The following is a 16,625-nucleotide window of genomic DNA, read 5'->3' on the forward strand; positions in this document are numbered from 1 at the left end:
TGCAAGGCCGTCGCTGCCAGGCGACTGGCACATTCGTCCAAGGAGCCAGAGAGCCCCCAGTGGGGATAAGCAAGCTACTGATAAGGGCAGAACAGTCAAGGGTGCATGACTGGCAGTCAGTGGACACCAGCTGTTGGCTGCAGGGACCCCATTTTAGGCTAAGGCTGGGGATCAAACTTGCGCTGCAGTGGCTGGCAACTGCTGACAGTGCACTGTGTGGCCAACAGTAAAATGACTGTTGTAACACTGTGTGAGGTTTCAGAAACTAACAGCTTAACAGTTTTCTTCTACTGTTGAATTATGAACTGAGAATCTGAGGGGGTCCAGAGCTAATAACGCTAGGAATACTAAGCACTGTGGTCCATGTGATTTGGCCTGTTTTGGAACTGAAAATGGCAGATTTATGAGGACTTTAAAGTAACATGTTAAAAGAAAAGACCATTGTATGAGGGAGTAGGGGAAATTCTGCCACTTTGATAATTTGACAGTTGAAAAGGAACATCTCATTTCCCCTAATTCAATCTTCATTTCCTTTAGTTAAATATTTCCTTTCTTTACCACTCCCTTTACAATAAAAGGAGGGGCTGTTTAGGGTTAACTCACTGGCCCTAAATATAACTGGAGCTACAAAAAAGAGCATTTTCACAGACATGAAAAGGCTTCAAGGTAGCTGTGAAGTGCGCCCAGCACAGCGCTGGGCATCAATGATGCATTTAACTGGGCCAGGCGCCCAGCTGGCGGGGCTGAGCCGGGCACCACAGGATGGCGAAGGCCCCTCGGAGGCCCGGCATCAAGGACTGTCCATTTACAGCCGTTGGGGCTTGTTGCTATTTCTACATCAAAACCATTGGAGAATAAAGCAGATCTGGAGAAATACTGACAAAGGAAGTCTTACAAACCACATGAAACAATACAAGACTAGAGATCTCAAGAGAAGAGAATCTCCTTCCAAAAAGAGAATATATAGGTTTCACTGGTCCGAGAAAGGTGATGTGGCATCTCAGCTCACCAGCCAAGAACCTTCTTGACTGTTACCTGAGAGGTGGAGTGCACAGCTCATGTGGGGCAGGCTCTGGGAGCCCACCAGGAAGACCCAGGCTCAGAGAGCACCTGGGATGGCTTCTATCCCAACTCTCTCTTATCTCAGTACATGGAACAAAAGTAAATACGCATTAGAAATTAAAACTGATCAAAAGAAAGGTCACAGAGAAATATCAATCCAGTCATCTGTCTCTTCTACAGAGGGCTTGGTTCATATGCCAAGACTGTTTCTGAAATGCAAGAACAAGAAAAAATCACCACCCAGCTCACAGCGGTCATTTCAGCTGCTCCAATGTTTTTTAAGCTGTAAGTCACAAAGTACTAGGAATCAATTTAGTGAGTTGCCACCATTATTTTTAAGAACATGAAGTCAAACAGAATAGAGGATAGCACCGCGTTTTACAAGATGTAAAATTACTATTTCATGGACCTTTTATTTATTTTAAATGTCCATGTATCCCCATGGGTGGTCCTGATGTAAGGTACGCGAAAACCACCAGCGACGACGACTGGCGTGGGCAGGGGCAAGCCCAGAGCACTGCGCACCGTGTGGGGCGAACACCTGTAAGTGGCGAAGCCGTGAGTCGACCAGGCAGCTGCAGTCAGTAACCAAGAATGCCTGTGAGAGCTGCGCCAGAATATCCAAGAACTCTCCCATCACCCCGGAGGAGAAGAGCACAAGCTCTCGCTCAGAACAGAGAGGACAGCTGAAACTCAGCTGAGAGGAATATTGGCTTGCACAAATGGCACCCTCCAGCATTCATCAAGATGAAACAAATGTGGGTTTGGGAAGGAAACAATAGTTTCCACCACGAGAGTGAAACAGGCCATGGCCGCAGCCAAAGGCGGAATCAGGGCCTGGGAGATGGAGCCTTACAGAAGGACTGGGGCAAGTGCAGCAGTGAAGAGAGGGCAGCCACCGCCAGCCCCCACTCTCGCCAAATTCACGCCTGGCACAGCTAGTGACGGGACGGGGTCTCTGTTCTGAGCCACTCGGTGTCCTTTTATTCCTGCCCATTCCTGACCCCTGACACAGTCACAGCCCTGGGCTAACCCAAGTGCCCAGCCCCAGCTACACAGCAGGAAAGGAAGTCTAGGACAAGAGTTTAGGGCCTAAGGGAGATATGAACATGGCAGACTACAATGCCCCCTCTGGACACGCCACAAGTCCTACACTCTCTTCAGGAATGTACTTTGAAAGAGAAGCGAAGGTGGCAGGATCTCCACGTCTCTTTACATCAAGTCAGATCATTCCTCACATTCCAAGTTCCTTAGAAAGTGGAGACATGATCTGTCCCACTTAATAGCTAATGGCTAGCTAGGTCTTAGAAAAACACCACAAAATCCTTGTTCTCAATTCTAGTAAGGAAATTAAGGATCCATCATCATACTATTTCTTTTAGGAAGGGGTGGCTAGAGACATCTCTAGCACTGCCATCCTGCTGAGAAATGAAAAAGGATTTCTAACTCTGCCCACAATTATTCTGTGCAAGCATGTCGCTATGCAAGTATCACATGTCGTGCTTAGAAAGAGACAAAAGGCAGACTCCCCACCGGGTTCTGCGGCACTGCTACATGCTCGTCTGTTTTTTCAGCACCCTCCAATATATTCCTGACTCCACCAGCTGATGATGCTCAGAGCCCAGAGCATATGTTGCCAAATCACTTTCTGAGAAAGCGCAAATACAAGGAAAAATGGCACGGGCGTGCAACTGCTGAATGAACAGGAGAGCGGTACCTGTAAGAGAGCATGGTGCATCGTCACCTCCAGTTCGGCTAAAACATGGGCGGCATCCTCACTGTCCTCCTGGACCTCCAGGTCCTCCTCAGGAATGGTCTCCCAGTTGCCCTGGTGAGCCACCAACGTGTGCACTAGTTCATACTGGCCAGGGAGCGCCAGGCTGACACGAGTCTGAGTCCCATAGGTGAAGCGGAGGCGGCGGAGCTTACAGCTCTCCTCAGTGGCCAGCTTGTTGGTAGGAAGCACCTGCACCCCCAAGAGCAGGTTCAACATCTGGCACTTGACATTACAGTCCTGGCCGAGGATTACGATGCAGGGGAGGCAGTCAGCCATCTGCTGGAGGTACTTCTCTTCTTTAGGTGGGAAGGAGATGCAGCTCAGCAGGCCTAGGTGGGGGCAGGGAGGGTGGAGGAGAGGGGAGTACAGGGAGAAGAGTGAGAGGGTGCAGAGAGACTCACACAGAGACCTCAGTAGGCTATCGGGTCCCAGAGGGAAAATTTCTAGAGCTATTGGTTGACAGAATTATTAGGAAAATATTCCAATCAGAAAAAGTTCCTCAACGGTCAAACAGAATTCCTCTCCCTGGCTCATCCCAGCAGTGGTTTCTACCCTTGCTGGGTGGCAGTGATCTGGGCTGTCCTCCCCAGCCTTTCTCACCAGGAGCGTGAGCATAAGGAGTGTACAAGGACTCACTCCCAAACACGGCATCGTCACACTGACAAAGGCAGAAGAATCGATGCTAACTGGGGCGTGACTCCAAGGAGAAAGGACGCTCAACACACAAAGGCATAGAATATACCTTGCGATAGGAGACATATAACTTGGGTATACAGGGCCCTTTTACATGCCCTAACACACACATTTTTACCTTGTCATTTTTCTCATTTATAACAGTCCACAACTAAATGATGAGCTAACCTTTAAGTGCACATATATTGAAGTAAATTACATAATAAGGTCTAGAACCTATTCCAGTTAATCTCTCTGACAACTGGTGATGGCATTCCAGCAGCCAAGTCATCTGTTTTCTTAAAACACTAGCTGTTCAATTACTATGAACATTTCCTCAATTTATGGATGACAAGACCCTGAGTAAGACATGGGAAAAGAACTGCTTTTAGGATAAAATCCAGGAGGAGATGTGATTATCTCAAAAAGATCTATCTCAAAAGATCTATCTCATTCTCTTTGCAGATAACCACTGCTCATGAACAGATTTATGAGAGAATAAAAAGCTTCCTAAATGATGAGAACTCTGGGAGAAGGAACCAGAAATTAGTTGCCGGTTCAGATTCAGAAGCTGCTCACCCCCACCACTGGGCACCAGAGCTCGCCATGTCTGTGATTCAGGTGGCCACCATGGACACACGCGCCTTAGGCTACAAGAAGGCTGGTTTCCGGGCCAAATATATACATCCAAATTGAAATTCAGGATGGCACCAACTGGAACAGTACTGGCTTCAGTCGCTAACCATGAGCTTCATAAATTGTTTACTTGTTAGTACAACCAAAGCAAGAGGCCTGATTACTAGAGACTGTTCTACTTCAGACAGAAGCTATCCTGCTAAAAAACCTATTTCAAATCCTCAAGTCTCCTTTTCTTCTACAAACAGCAACAGCAAAGGATGTAAAGGAATCTGCTTTCACAAGACCCTCTGCATTTCAATAGCCCTTCCTTTCCCATCAGCCTGCAGGTACAATGCCTGGCCTACACACACAGCATCACAACACCCCACATCATCCCAACACTGCACAGTGGTACAGAGAGCAGGTCTCTGGAAAAGCGATGAATTCCTTTGGAAAAGCAAAGTGCTCACCAAATGTCTGATTGTGTGCAAGGTGCTGACGAATAAGCACAACCAGACCACGGGCCAGAGCCCATGCTTGTGCGACCACTTGGTAAACACTGCTGGCTCCTCTTGAGACCTTCGTATCTGGTTCATGACATAAACATCAGCACGGTCTATTCTAATCATCTTTTTATAGTTATCAAAAGCAGGAAGATCCACCACATTTTTCTCTGCATCCTCAATTCCTGGACAGTCACACACCTGTTCTATATAACAATCCACTTATTATGGAGAATTGTCTAGCAAAAGTTGTAAGTGGTTCCACTAAGTACAAGAGTCTAGAACTAAACAGTTCAGGAGTAACTTATATTCCTAAAAACTCCCTTATCTCAGCATGGAGTGTGGTCCCAGGGGACGAGAACAGGCCCTCCTCGCTCACTGCAGAATCCACCTGCCCCAGTTGCAACCTGAGTGACCGGAAGCCCAGCAAGCCGGGCTTCACTCCACACCGTTATCTTTCCCAGACAGGGTCCAGTGTAGGTTCACACAGACCCTTCACAACGCCTATTGCAAAAGTCCTTACATAATGATAGCAAAATGATAGCAATAAAGAACCAACCCTGTCACTGCTGCTGCTAGGAGAGCCGATGCAGAGCTGAGCCCATCACGAGTGACAGACGGAAAGCTCTCAATGCCTCCTGGCCGAAGTGTGGACTACAGGAAAGCCAGTACACATGCTGCCGTCAGTCAAAACCACAGCAGACACGCCCCAATATTAATCTGATGCACATCATCACCACCCCCATCTGATCTCCACACCAACAGTCACTACAAATAAACTGACTAGTGTCCAAACAAGCATAGGCCAGTGCACTGGGCAGGCAGCCTCGGTGGCAGAAACTGCGGCCAGCGGGGTGAGCTGTCCCAGGCTCTGTTGGAACAGGTGATGATCTCACGGACAGGTATGCCCTGTGGCCTGTCCAAACAGCGTGGCCACCGCACTGCCCCAGGAGCCGCGACAGGCACAGCGGCAGATCCTGACTACTGTTAACTCAGGTTCCCAGAAGAAGACCCAGAGCCACATGCACAGCTGGTGACGGTGACTCGTGTGTAGCCAACGAGGACAAGCCAAGACACAGCTCTTCTCCCTCCGCCCTGCAGACCCGCCCTTCAAACCTGCTCCCAGCTCCTGTGCTGCGCAGGCTCAACAATCCTCTCCCACACTGGTGTCTCCTCGCGCACCAGTCTCTCTAACGAGGCCTTGTGTGGTTCAGCTAAACCTAGTGCTCTCTAGTGAATTCTTTTGGTGGGGGAGGAGGTCTTATAACAATGGGGAAGGGAGGGAAAGGCTGAGGTTGAGCACCCACACACCCCGCAGGGTCCCACCTGCCATCTATTGGCCACCTATCGGACTTGTTACAGGAAACCGGATGGAGCCCTTTATACCAGGCCCTATTGAGACCTGAGCTGACTAAGCTTCCCTCTCTCCCAAAGTGGTCTTTCACGCCAACTCATCTGGAATTCCTGGGCAGCAACAGTGAAGTAGTATGCATAATAAAACACAGGGTTTTGTCTAAGATAATTTTTCCTTTGTCAGTAACCTCTTCCCTCTCTCTAACTACAAAAACTTTCATTTTGTATAACTCCCGTGTCTTCCAATTTGCTGAATGGGATGTTGCCAGACTCCTAATTCCTTGAGTGAAGTCAACCAGATCTTCTAATTTTCAGATGAGTTTGGTTTTTTAAGACTGAAGAAAGGTCTTCGCTATGGATATATGATTGCCCATTTTATACACCAGTATCCAATCCTTCATTCTGCACTACTCTTTAGTTTTTTTCACCTATCTCGGGAAGATTTATACAAAAGCCAGAGAGAAATGAAGTCGAAACTAGACAGCTTCACTCCTCGCTTCTCTCAGCACACAAAGCAAGGGCAGAAAGGCTGGCGAACTGCACCAAGGCCTGTATTCTGACCCCAGGCCTCGGCAGCAGCTACCTCTGTGACCCTGACAGCGTCATGGGACTTTCTCAGCCATGGATTTCACCTGACCTTCAACAGCCTTTCTAGTTCTAAAATTCCAGGTTTTCAACTGAAAGAAAAATAATTGAGGCGGGGGGGGGGGTAGACAGTTGGTCTGGTTGTTCTTAAATTATGTGTGGATTTAATTATGCAAGCTTTCCCTCGGTATGCTACCTGCAGATGAAAAGGCTGACTGAACTAGCCAGGGGCTCCTGAGCGCCCACAGTGCAGTTTTCACAGCTCTCCAAGGAAGAGATTAAAAGCTGCAGACTGTCGGTAGGAGGGAGGACGAAAACCTGTTCCGGTGCTGGAGCAGCTGCCTCAGTGACAGTTAAAGGACTTTCTAGTTAATCAGGTTTTCTTCTGTAATTAATATAACAGCATCTGCACGCGGGCCTGCCAGAAGGCAACAGCCAGGCTCCACAGCGGGTGCGTAACCCCGACAACTCTGGCTGCGGGAAAATTCCTATCAAACGGCCTGCAATGTACACCAAGACTTTTTTATCCCTGTATGGTGGTTCTTAAAGTCAGTTTACCCTGACTGGGGTTACCTCTAAACAAAGGTTTCAAAACATGACGAGGAGAAGAGTAAAGTAGCAAACAATTTTGTAGATGTCTTTTAGTTACTATTTACTGCGCCCTTTCTAAGTGGATCACTTTATTTGCCTCATTTCATTTAGTGCTCACAATTCTTTAGAAAAGGACTGCCACTAAGCCTTACAGATTAGATTAAAAAAAACAAACCAACCAAACACGAACCCAAGTTTCTCCAATGAACGAGCAGGGGAGAGGTGGAACGGCATGCAGGAGCTGTGCCGACGGCCTCAGGACCGTGCTGTGAACACGAGGTAATGCTGAAGGGCAGCAAAGCGTGCTACCTCCAAATGTGCCAATTGTGGCGGAAGAATTATTTTGGGCAAAAGGAGCTGGAAAACAACAGACAGAAGATGAGTACTTTGACTTCCCCGTTTCTCCTAAAAGCAGGAGATAAACCTGGAGACGCCTCCCTACAGCAGTAAGAGAGCAGTGTTCCTGTCAAGAAACTAGTTGAGGCCAAGAAAAATCTCTGCCAACAAAGCAGGTTAAATTAATTATTTTACTTATTTTTGTCACCAGTAACTCCCCTAGCGCAAGCTCCTTCTTTTTACCGTGTTATCATAATTTACTGCCCTGTTCAATTCCGTAAACAAATGTTTAACTCTATTTCTCTGGGTCTTTATCCTGTAGATGCAGAAAAAGGGAACTACTTAAATCAAGGACAAAATAGAGATGGTCAATACTGGTGCCCAAAAGAACCCTAAGCTAACCTTGCAGGTGTTGCGACTCCTCTCAGAAATCAGCCCAAGACACCATGGTGCTAGTCTGCCAAAGCCAGGTCTGGTCATATCATTTCTGAACTTTTGTTCACTTAATAAAGTTCACCTGATCCAAAGAAACAAAGAAGGCAACTAGGTAACCAATCAGCTGAAAAAGGCAAATAATTTCATACTGATTTCATAAAAACCCTTCGGTCTGGGCCTCCCTGGTGGTGCAGGGTAAGACAGTGCTATCAAGCAGGCTGCAACCCCTGAAGTGTGAGTTCAGTCCCCAGCCAGGGAGGTGACCCACATGGCACGGCAGCCCTCCTGCTGCTCCCCTCAACAGTGTATTTCAGTCCATCTGCCTGTTCTGCTCCTCACTCTGTCTCTGATGAATTCTCTCAACCCCCACACCTCTGAACTGTACCCGAGTTCTTGTATGCATAAATAAATAAATTTTAAAAAAGAAAAACCTTTAGTCTGTGAGCAACCAGAACTCACTGCTCCCATAGCCTTGAGTTTCTAATATGCAGGTAGAAAGCCTTGTGAACAATTCATCTTTCTGCTATTTTATTCAATAGTTTGTTTTCTATTCCTTGGTGTCGGCAGTGGGATCTGGTGGAGCATCCAAAGGGACTTCCCTCTGGACAAGGACACAGACACAGACACACATTAACCTCATGGGCTCTGTTTCAGCAGCAGACCTGGAGTTGGCAGAGGGGCGCGTGCTCAGATTCCAGCTCCAGCGCCCTGCTCACAGCCCTCCTGAGTTCTACTATTACCTTGCCAATGTCCAGTACATTCTACTGTCACGGGTCTAACCAAGCTAAAGAGAGTGCAGTGCCTGCCAGAACTCTCTTTAGCTTCTTCTTTCTGTCTAGTGGCACGACCTAACAAAAATTTGTAAAAACAATGGTTATTTTGAGGGAGTTTGTGGCAAATTAGTTTTTCTGCACAGTAAATTAGAATCAAAGGATGAAAAATTAAATAGCTTTGAAAGCTGTGTACCTCATGTTTTCTTTTGGCCAGTCTGCAGTTCCATTTCTTTGGTTACTGCTGGTGCCCCCAGTTTCATTTTCTCAGTTATCGTTGGTTTCTATTAATATGCACATGAAGTAAATGTAATTGAAATAGGAATCTCAGAAGCCAAAGTCCCAAAATTGGTGGGCCTGGATCAAGTAGTTAAAAATTGCTCAAACACTTAATCCAAGACTGCCATGGTCAGAAAACAGGTTACCCACCAACCCAAGAAAATTTCTGTGCAACAAGGTACACTATAAAGCACCACACAATTATCCGATGAAGTGACATACCCTTTCTAAGTATAATTTGGCTCAGACAGACCCAAGGTTTAGCAATGAAATGAGACCTTCAAGTTCCGAAGAATTGAGTGAACCAACTTCCTGCACAACTGCTTATTTTATGTCAAGAACAGTGATCCCAGAAGTTGTATCAATGGATAGCTACCATTTGTTATTATGAGGAACCTTTCAATGTGACAAGATCATTTAAGACATGCACGTGAAAGCAAGAATTTCCAAATCAAACAGAATGAAATAATTCATTGACATATCTAGTTAATTAGCATCAAGAAGCCTCCAAAAGTCTTCAAAATTACAAAATAGCTTCACTGAAGTGTTTCCTACAAAAAGCAAATGAAAAATTTGACACACAGGTATCTAAAACAAAGGATTAGAGCAATAATGCAAACTCTCTACCCTTCCTTGAGTATTCATTCTACTACTTCCCTGACACGCCTTTACATTCTGAAGACAGGACCAAAAACAAAGTCTTAGGGACACCTCCATATTTACCCTCAGAGAAGGGCCCCATGTGGGCCCCTAAGGGTTGATGGAACTGAGGATTTTCTCATACACTACTCCCTATTCCCTCAAACAGACATGGAAATTAAAACGAAAACAAAAATCAATGCAACACATTAATTGCCTGCCTGACTCTAACAATGTCAGAGCTACTCTCTACTTAAACCCCACTCTGGGAACTGCCAATGGAAACCTGGGACAATGTGCTAAAGGTCACAGTTCTTACCAAAGTCAGCTCTTTGGGATTTCTGTCTACAGAGCTGTCACAGGAACCTTCTGGTAACTGAGTCCCCAGACTAACAGGCATTCCACAAAACCCCAGCAAGTCAATCACCAGTAAGAAACAGACTCTCCATCCTACAGAGACTTCCAGCTTTTTGCAGTGGCTCCAGAGCCAGCTGGAAACTGATGGCCATACAGTCAAGTGGCGGAGAACCTGACCTAAACGGGGTCAGGCTAGCTATCATACTAAAATGCATACCTGTGCGTGAGATTTAAGGTGCTAATGAGACTTGCGCCCTATGAAGAAGCAGGGAACCCCAGGGCAGCCCAGCCTAAAGTATTCAGTGACACTGTGCTACCCTTTTCTCCACCCCCCCAACGAACCCCATAGAACCAGGATATGGCCCCTACCCTGTGAGTGGCTGTCGGTAGTTGCTGCCCCTCTCCCATGTATGATCCAAAATAAATGTTCTTCCCTTGAAAGCTATTATGGCTTTTTCATAATTTGTGAGTACAAGACAAAGACCCTTTGGAATCTGTAACAGAGTCAGTCAAGAGAGGAAAATAAAAACTCACATTGTCCTTTTGTTGGGAGAAAGGAGGTCCTGAACAAACTCCACAAAAACAGGTTTTAGGGATGCCACCTCTGCCCCAGACCACAGAGACCCAAGACACCAAGGACGACAAATCCCATAAAGTCACCACCTCTGAAGGAGGATGCTGGGAACCGAGGTGGAGCTAAGCAGCCAGGCTTGGCGCATAGCCAGACACGTGGGCCTTGGGCATGCTTAGTATATCTACAGCTCTCAGCGTGCTATTGGGGTCCCAGCTCAGTGGAACTGGTAGGATGTGTTCACCAGTTTATCTCCCTCTTTCTTCCTGGGTTATTCATTTTCCCTTTGTGTAAAAATACCCTTTATTAACCTTTTTGTGTGTGCCTGAAGTTGAGTGTTATTATAGTCCCTTTTAAGTGTGTGGGTGAGGACCCTCAGTCAGGCCACCAATTTCCTACCAAGGTTGGCCTGAATCGGAATGACTCATTTCCAAATCTAGACCAGCTGGTTACAGCTCCTTTCCCCACCGAAGAATAGCTATTACCCTGTGTGTCTTGTTTTGTGCCTTAAGAACTTGGCTTAGCAACTCTAAGTTTGGACACCCCAAACTATGACTGGACAGAAAAGTGGGTTAAAGCCCCTTTACAATTAGGTATGTGTACACAGAAATGTGGACTGAGATAGAGCAATAGGGTCCTGCCAACTACTGCCAGGAGCCAGGATAATGGTTTGTCTTTAGGGAAAGCTCTGGACTGTGGGAGAATCTGGGTCTTTTGTGTCCTCTTTGGAGTAACTCTTGCAAAAGGGGAGCTGTTCAGTGGTGCCAGGAATATGTCTTAATTGTCCTACTTCAAACATAAAAAGGATTTTTTTAAGCAGTTATATTCAAAGCCAGACAAACTGTCTCCCACCGCAAGCAACTGTCCTTACTTTATAACTTTTGCAAAACCAGAAATCCAGCTCTAGAAACAAGTCAGTATATCTATCAATTTGCCAAACCTCACCTTTCCAGCTTAAAAAATGTGTAGGAAGCTTAAGTCCTTTAGGGGGATGGGGTGTTAGTGTTCTACATGGTCTTCCCCTGGAACTCTTAGCTAGGTCACCTCTTAGAAATGCAAACCTCTCACAAGTCTTATTCAAAGGGAGGAAGGGGAGGAAAGGGCTGGTATTTGGAAACCAGGCTGAAAAATCTCCAGTGTCTTCTCCATTACTTAGAAATTTAGCCATCTGAGCTGGTAACCTTAATTTATCATCTGTGAGAAATTTGATTTGTATCTAACTCTGCATTATCTGCTGGTCTCATGGTTAAGAAATTTTAAATTAAAACTCTAAGATCTTTACATGTACCTGTCTGTATGTTTATGTATGTATGTTATACATATAGTTTTTCTTCCTACTGAACATAAGCTTATCTACTTTTGGTTTCTTAAATACTTTGGGTGAGACTGATGGAGGACAGTAATAAAAAAACTGGAAAGGAGGCATCACAAGACTACACAAGGAAGCGGGGTAAGAGGGTTAACACTGCCACTGATCCAGCTATAGAAATTACCAGCAGGCTGTAGGCAGTGTGGAGCACAGACCCTAAGACTAAGGAACAAAGTATCGCCCACCAAGGTGAGCGATACCCACAAGGTGAGCAGCCCTGCTCACCTGTTTCTATGCAGGTGCTTCTTTTCATCCACTCTCTCCCTACACAGGGTAGCCACCTCCTGCCTGCCCGTGATGGTGACTGTGACCAGCGCCATTGCTATGCTGGGGCTTCTCCTTGATGACCTCCCTCGGGGTGGGGGGCAGCTCTCCTCAAGGCCGCCCACCAGCAACCATGCAGGCCTCTCAGAAAACCTGTCCTTTTTTCTAATAAACCTGCTCTTCTAAATACAACTAATGTCTCTGTCTCATGGGGAAACTCGCCGTGTGCTGCTGAAAGGGGAGCCCTGATAAAACCTTTCTCAGAGTGAACCCAAGGACACTGCCCTCCAAACCCAGTGACTCCAAAAACCGTATTATCTGGCTCTATATAAATTATGTATACTATCAAAAAATATGGAAATTAGTTTTTTCTAATTTATGTAATGTAGGATAATCCTTGGCTAAAAAAAAAAGCTAAATGTGTTGTTTAATTAAAATAGACATGTCTTTAGAGCTATCCATATGAATTAAATATAATCAGGCATAAAACTTTTATTCTACTAAGGTTCACTAAGTCCAATAAGCTCATTTTATCTGTCACAGAACTTGACAGAAAGAAAGATAACTCAAGATAATAGCTGTTTAATGGTTCATGAAATTTTCACAAGTAATCTGCTGGAGGTTTAAGAGTAGAAACTTTGGGATGGAGGCTTCACAAGGCCAGAACCTGGAGGTGTGGGGAAATGATCTAGGTATATTAAGTATCATTCATTTAACTTACCTCAAGATAAAACTTTAAGATTTCAAGTTGCCAGAAAGCTTTTTGAAATTATTTAATGTAGAAATATCAGCTTTTTACCTGACGCATTATTGTAACTAACTCTTGCTAAACAGTATAAATAAAGACCTGCTAAAAAGATGAGCAGGAAGAATTGCACCCAACTCTGACTCCCGTGTCTTCCTCATGCCCACTCCCCTTCCTCCCCTCCTGAAATCTCTGCTTGCTGACACCGGTCCCACCAAAAGGCCCTGCACTCTGACAGCCCGTGATCGGGCCGGTCCCCGACACTAAGGTGCTTAGGTGTGGCAGGTTTTGGGGCCTCAGTGGCCCTGCTTTGGGCTAACCCTGTTTGGCTGGACATTTCCCCAAGAGGGGTTGGTAACTTTGGGTACTTGATTTGGAAACTTATCTATTCTCTCCCTTCTCTTTATTGTCCACTAACTGTACTGAAGTTCCTTTCCACTAAGTCTTACACACCAAGGTATGTTCTGTCTTGATGTGCAGACAGCAGAACCTATTTAGAAGAGGGTGGGTTTGGGGGTTCTGGGATGCCTAACCTTACCCTGCCCTTTAATGAGTTTAAGTTGTAAAAAAATGAATTTCAATTTCAAAAGTACATGGGTATGAAATTAAAATTTGGTTTTCTGTTAAAAGGACAAAATTTTCTTAAGACTTTTAATCTTTTGATAAGAGGTTAAAGTTTCTTCTAAGATTACTTTTTTTTTTTTTTAAGATTTTTATTCAGGCCCTCCCTGGTGGCGCAGCGGGTTAAAGCACAGCACTGAGAATCTAAGGCCGCTTCCGCATGAGTTCAATTCCCGCCTGCTCCGGAGGTGACCACATGGTGTGGCAGACCTCTCCTGACCCACCTGCTGCTCCCCTCAGCAGTGTACTTCGTCGATCTGCCTGTTCTGCTCCCCACTCTGTCCCTGGTGAATCCTCTCACCCTCCACATCTCTGGCCTGTACCCCAGTTCTGTATGCACGAATAAATAAATCTTTAAAAAAAAAAGATTTATTTATTCATTCGTACAGAACTGGGGTACAGGCCAGACATGTGGAGGATGAGAGGATTCACCAGAGACAGAGGGGGGGCCAGAACAGGCAGATCTACGAAGTACACTGCTGAGGGGAGCCGTGGGCGGGTCAGGAGAGGTCTGCCTTGCCATGTGGTCACCTCCAGGGCAGGCAGGGATCGAACTCATGCTGAAGTGGCTTAACCTTCTTAGTGCTGTGTTTTAACCTGCTGCGCCACCAGGGAGGGCCTCTAAGATTACTTTTAAGTAATGTGCTTAAGAGAGCAAGTTTTGTGTTTTACCAAAATAAGATACTGTGCCTCACCTCTTTTTCAGGCCTGATTATCTAAGAAAACCCCATCTTTTTAATAGTGAAAAACCTAGATTTGTGTACAATTATATAACCTGAATTTTCCTTTAATCTACTCCTGTATTGACTCCCTAACCCTATGGATCTATTTCCCTGCCTCTTATTAACGGTCCCTAACCTGGGGACATGGTGTCCAGAGTCTCTGCAGATAAAGAGCCCTCAGCCCAGGGAAGGAGTAAAACCACTGCGCAGTTCACAGATCCTGGAATTTTGCTAGCCCGCAACTACATGTCCCCTCTCCAATTCTGAGTCACAGGCTTATCAAATTGGACTGACCAGGAGGCATTCATGATTCAAAGTGTGCTTGCTTTCATAGATCACTGCTCCATTAGCAGTGAAGGAATAAAATTCGGAATAATTCCTAGCAGTTGTTACAGCCAGGAATAAATGAGGCTATGATCAGAAATGTCTTCCTAACCTTGGAAAAACTGCAAAAATCTACCACTAAAGGAGCAGCTGCCTAACAAAGATCACTAAAGTCTCCGGACAGCTGAACAGCCCTGAGTCCCGGGCTTTTAGTTGAGCAAGCAGGCATTGCTGCACCGCTTGCTTCATTTGGGCAAACATTTCTGAGGATGTTGAAATTCAATTACATAAAATTCTAGAACAAGTCCATTAATTACAACAAGTTCAATCTAACTTGATTTGGTACGTTGACTCAGCTAGTTGTCAATAGCGCTGGACTGGTGGGCTAGCGCCTCCTAGTTTATTTGACATTTTACTTGGTGGTTGTGATTTTTAAAACACTCAGCTGTCTACCTGCTGTTAGTAAAAATAACAAACCTATAGACTGCTGCTTGCCGGCACTTTACAGTGGCTGATACCTGACGCCACTCCACCCCATGCCATACTGCCCTGCCCTGTGCTTGTCCTCCTGCCCTCGCCAGGGCCATGGTGCCCAGAAGCTGGCGCCTGACCAGCAGCAGTGGCATCGATGGACACATGAGTGAACCAGGTGTGGAAACGGACATGGATCTAGAAACATGGACGCCATGGCCAACGAGTCTGTGCCATCACTGCTGCTGGCAGTGACCGCACCGTAAAAACTAAAAGCACTTGGAAGATGACACTTTCCATGTAATCTAGGAGAGAAGTTTAAATAAAGCACAGCTGATGGCAGAAAACCTCAAACCGTCTACAACTTGCAAATGGCGCACTGGTTCAACGTCAAGGAGGTGGGGAGGGAAGCCCAGCAACAAGGAAACTGGAGGAGAGAAATGCAGGGTGGGTTGCGTCATGAACTGGACACCTGTACTCAGGTCTGTGAAACAGCAGAATAAGAACTCCAGCATTCTGGACAGGTATTAGCTGCAAGGACAAACAGTCCACTGTGTAAATCTCAATGCTTTTTTTTTTTTATTACTGTAATCCAATTACCTTTATCACAAATATTTTATGTGAAACTATTTCAAATGTTAGTTATAGTAGGCTCATCGCTTTGGCTATTAAATAAATGTGCTTGTGCTTAAAAAAAAAAAAAAATCTAGCAGCCTCTCTGGTGGCGGCACTAGGGGTTAAGCCTCAGCACTATGACCCTCTCGGCAGCCACTGCCGCAGGAGTTCAACTCCTGGCCAGGGAGCTAACCCACATGGCACAGCAGACTACTCCCCTCAGCAGTGTTTTTCAGTAGATGACCTGTTCTGCTCCCAACTCTGGCTCTGGTGAATCCTGTCATCTTCCCACCACACACACCTCTGGCCTGACCCCAGCTTTTGTATACATAAATTTAAAATTAAAAGAGGATTGTGACTTCCCAATGATCACCTCCCCAAAGAGCTATATACCAATCATTTTTTAAAAAATTTAAAAGAAAATACATCTAACACTTAACACCCTTGAGAGATTCCCTGCTTGACCATCCATTTTGATCTGACATGAAGAGTTACACATATGTGGCCTTTGGTGGCTCTACCACCAAAAGCTTTTCTCATCCTGACAAAGATGTTCAATCACAGCATGAAAAAATGAGTAATCAGCGAAAAGGCAAATTCCATGAAGAAGAGACACCTGTCATACTAAGAAATAATCAACACCCTTTAATGCAGACTTGGTCAAAAGGGGGAAAGAACCAACCTAAAGTGGTCATTTAAGCCAAGGACAAATGGAGATGGTCAATGCAGTGCATAAGGCAAACCTAACCTAACCGTGCAGGAACCAGCAGCTCTTCTCAGAAATCAGCAGAAAACACCAGCTAATCCCGAAAAGTTAAGTCTATCATACAACACCCGAACTTCCTTGTTGACCTGATACAACTAACCTGATCCAAAGAAAGACACTCACTGGACAATCAGTGGAAAAAGTCAAATAAGGTCTATATTTACCCCATAAAAATTCCTT

The 16,625-nt window shown here is 45.5% G+C and overlaps 1 protein-coding gene across 1 annotated transcript in view; it reads right to left on the reverse strand.

Annotated features, from left to right (window-relative positions):
• DSTYK (dual serine/threonine and tyrosine protein kinase) overlaps window positions 1-16,625 on the reverse strand; it is a 54,525-nt gene that overhangs the window by 25,587 nt on the left and 12,313 nt on the right. Inside the window, exon 2 of the mRNA XM_012726922.1 lies at window positions 2,780-3,168. Coding sequence (XP_012582376.1) covers window positions 2,780-3,168 — 389 coding nt within the window. The remainder of the gene's footprint in view (window positions 1-2,779; window positions 3,169-16,625) is intronic.

This window comes from Condylura cristata, unplaced genomic scaffold, assembly GCF_000260355.1.
Source record: "Condylura cristata isolate star-nosed mole 26May11 unplaced genomic scaffold, ConCri1.0 scaffold00018, whole genome shotgun sequence".
NCBI classification, from domain to species: Eukaryota; Metazoa; Chordata; class Mammalia; order Eulipotyphla; family Talpidae; genus Condylura; species Condylura cristata.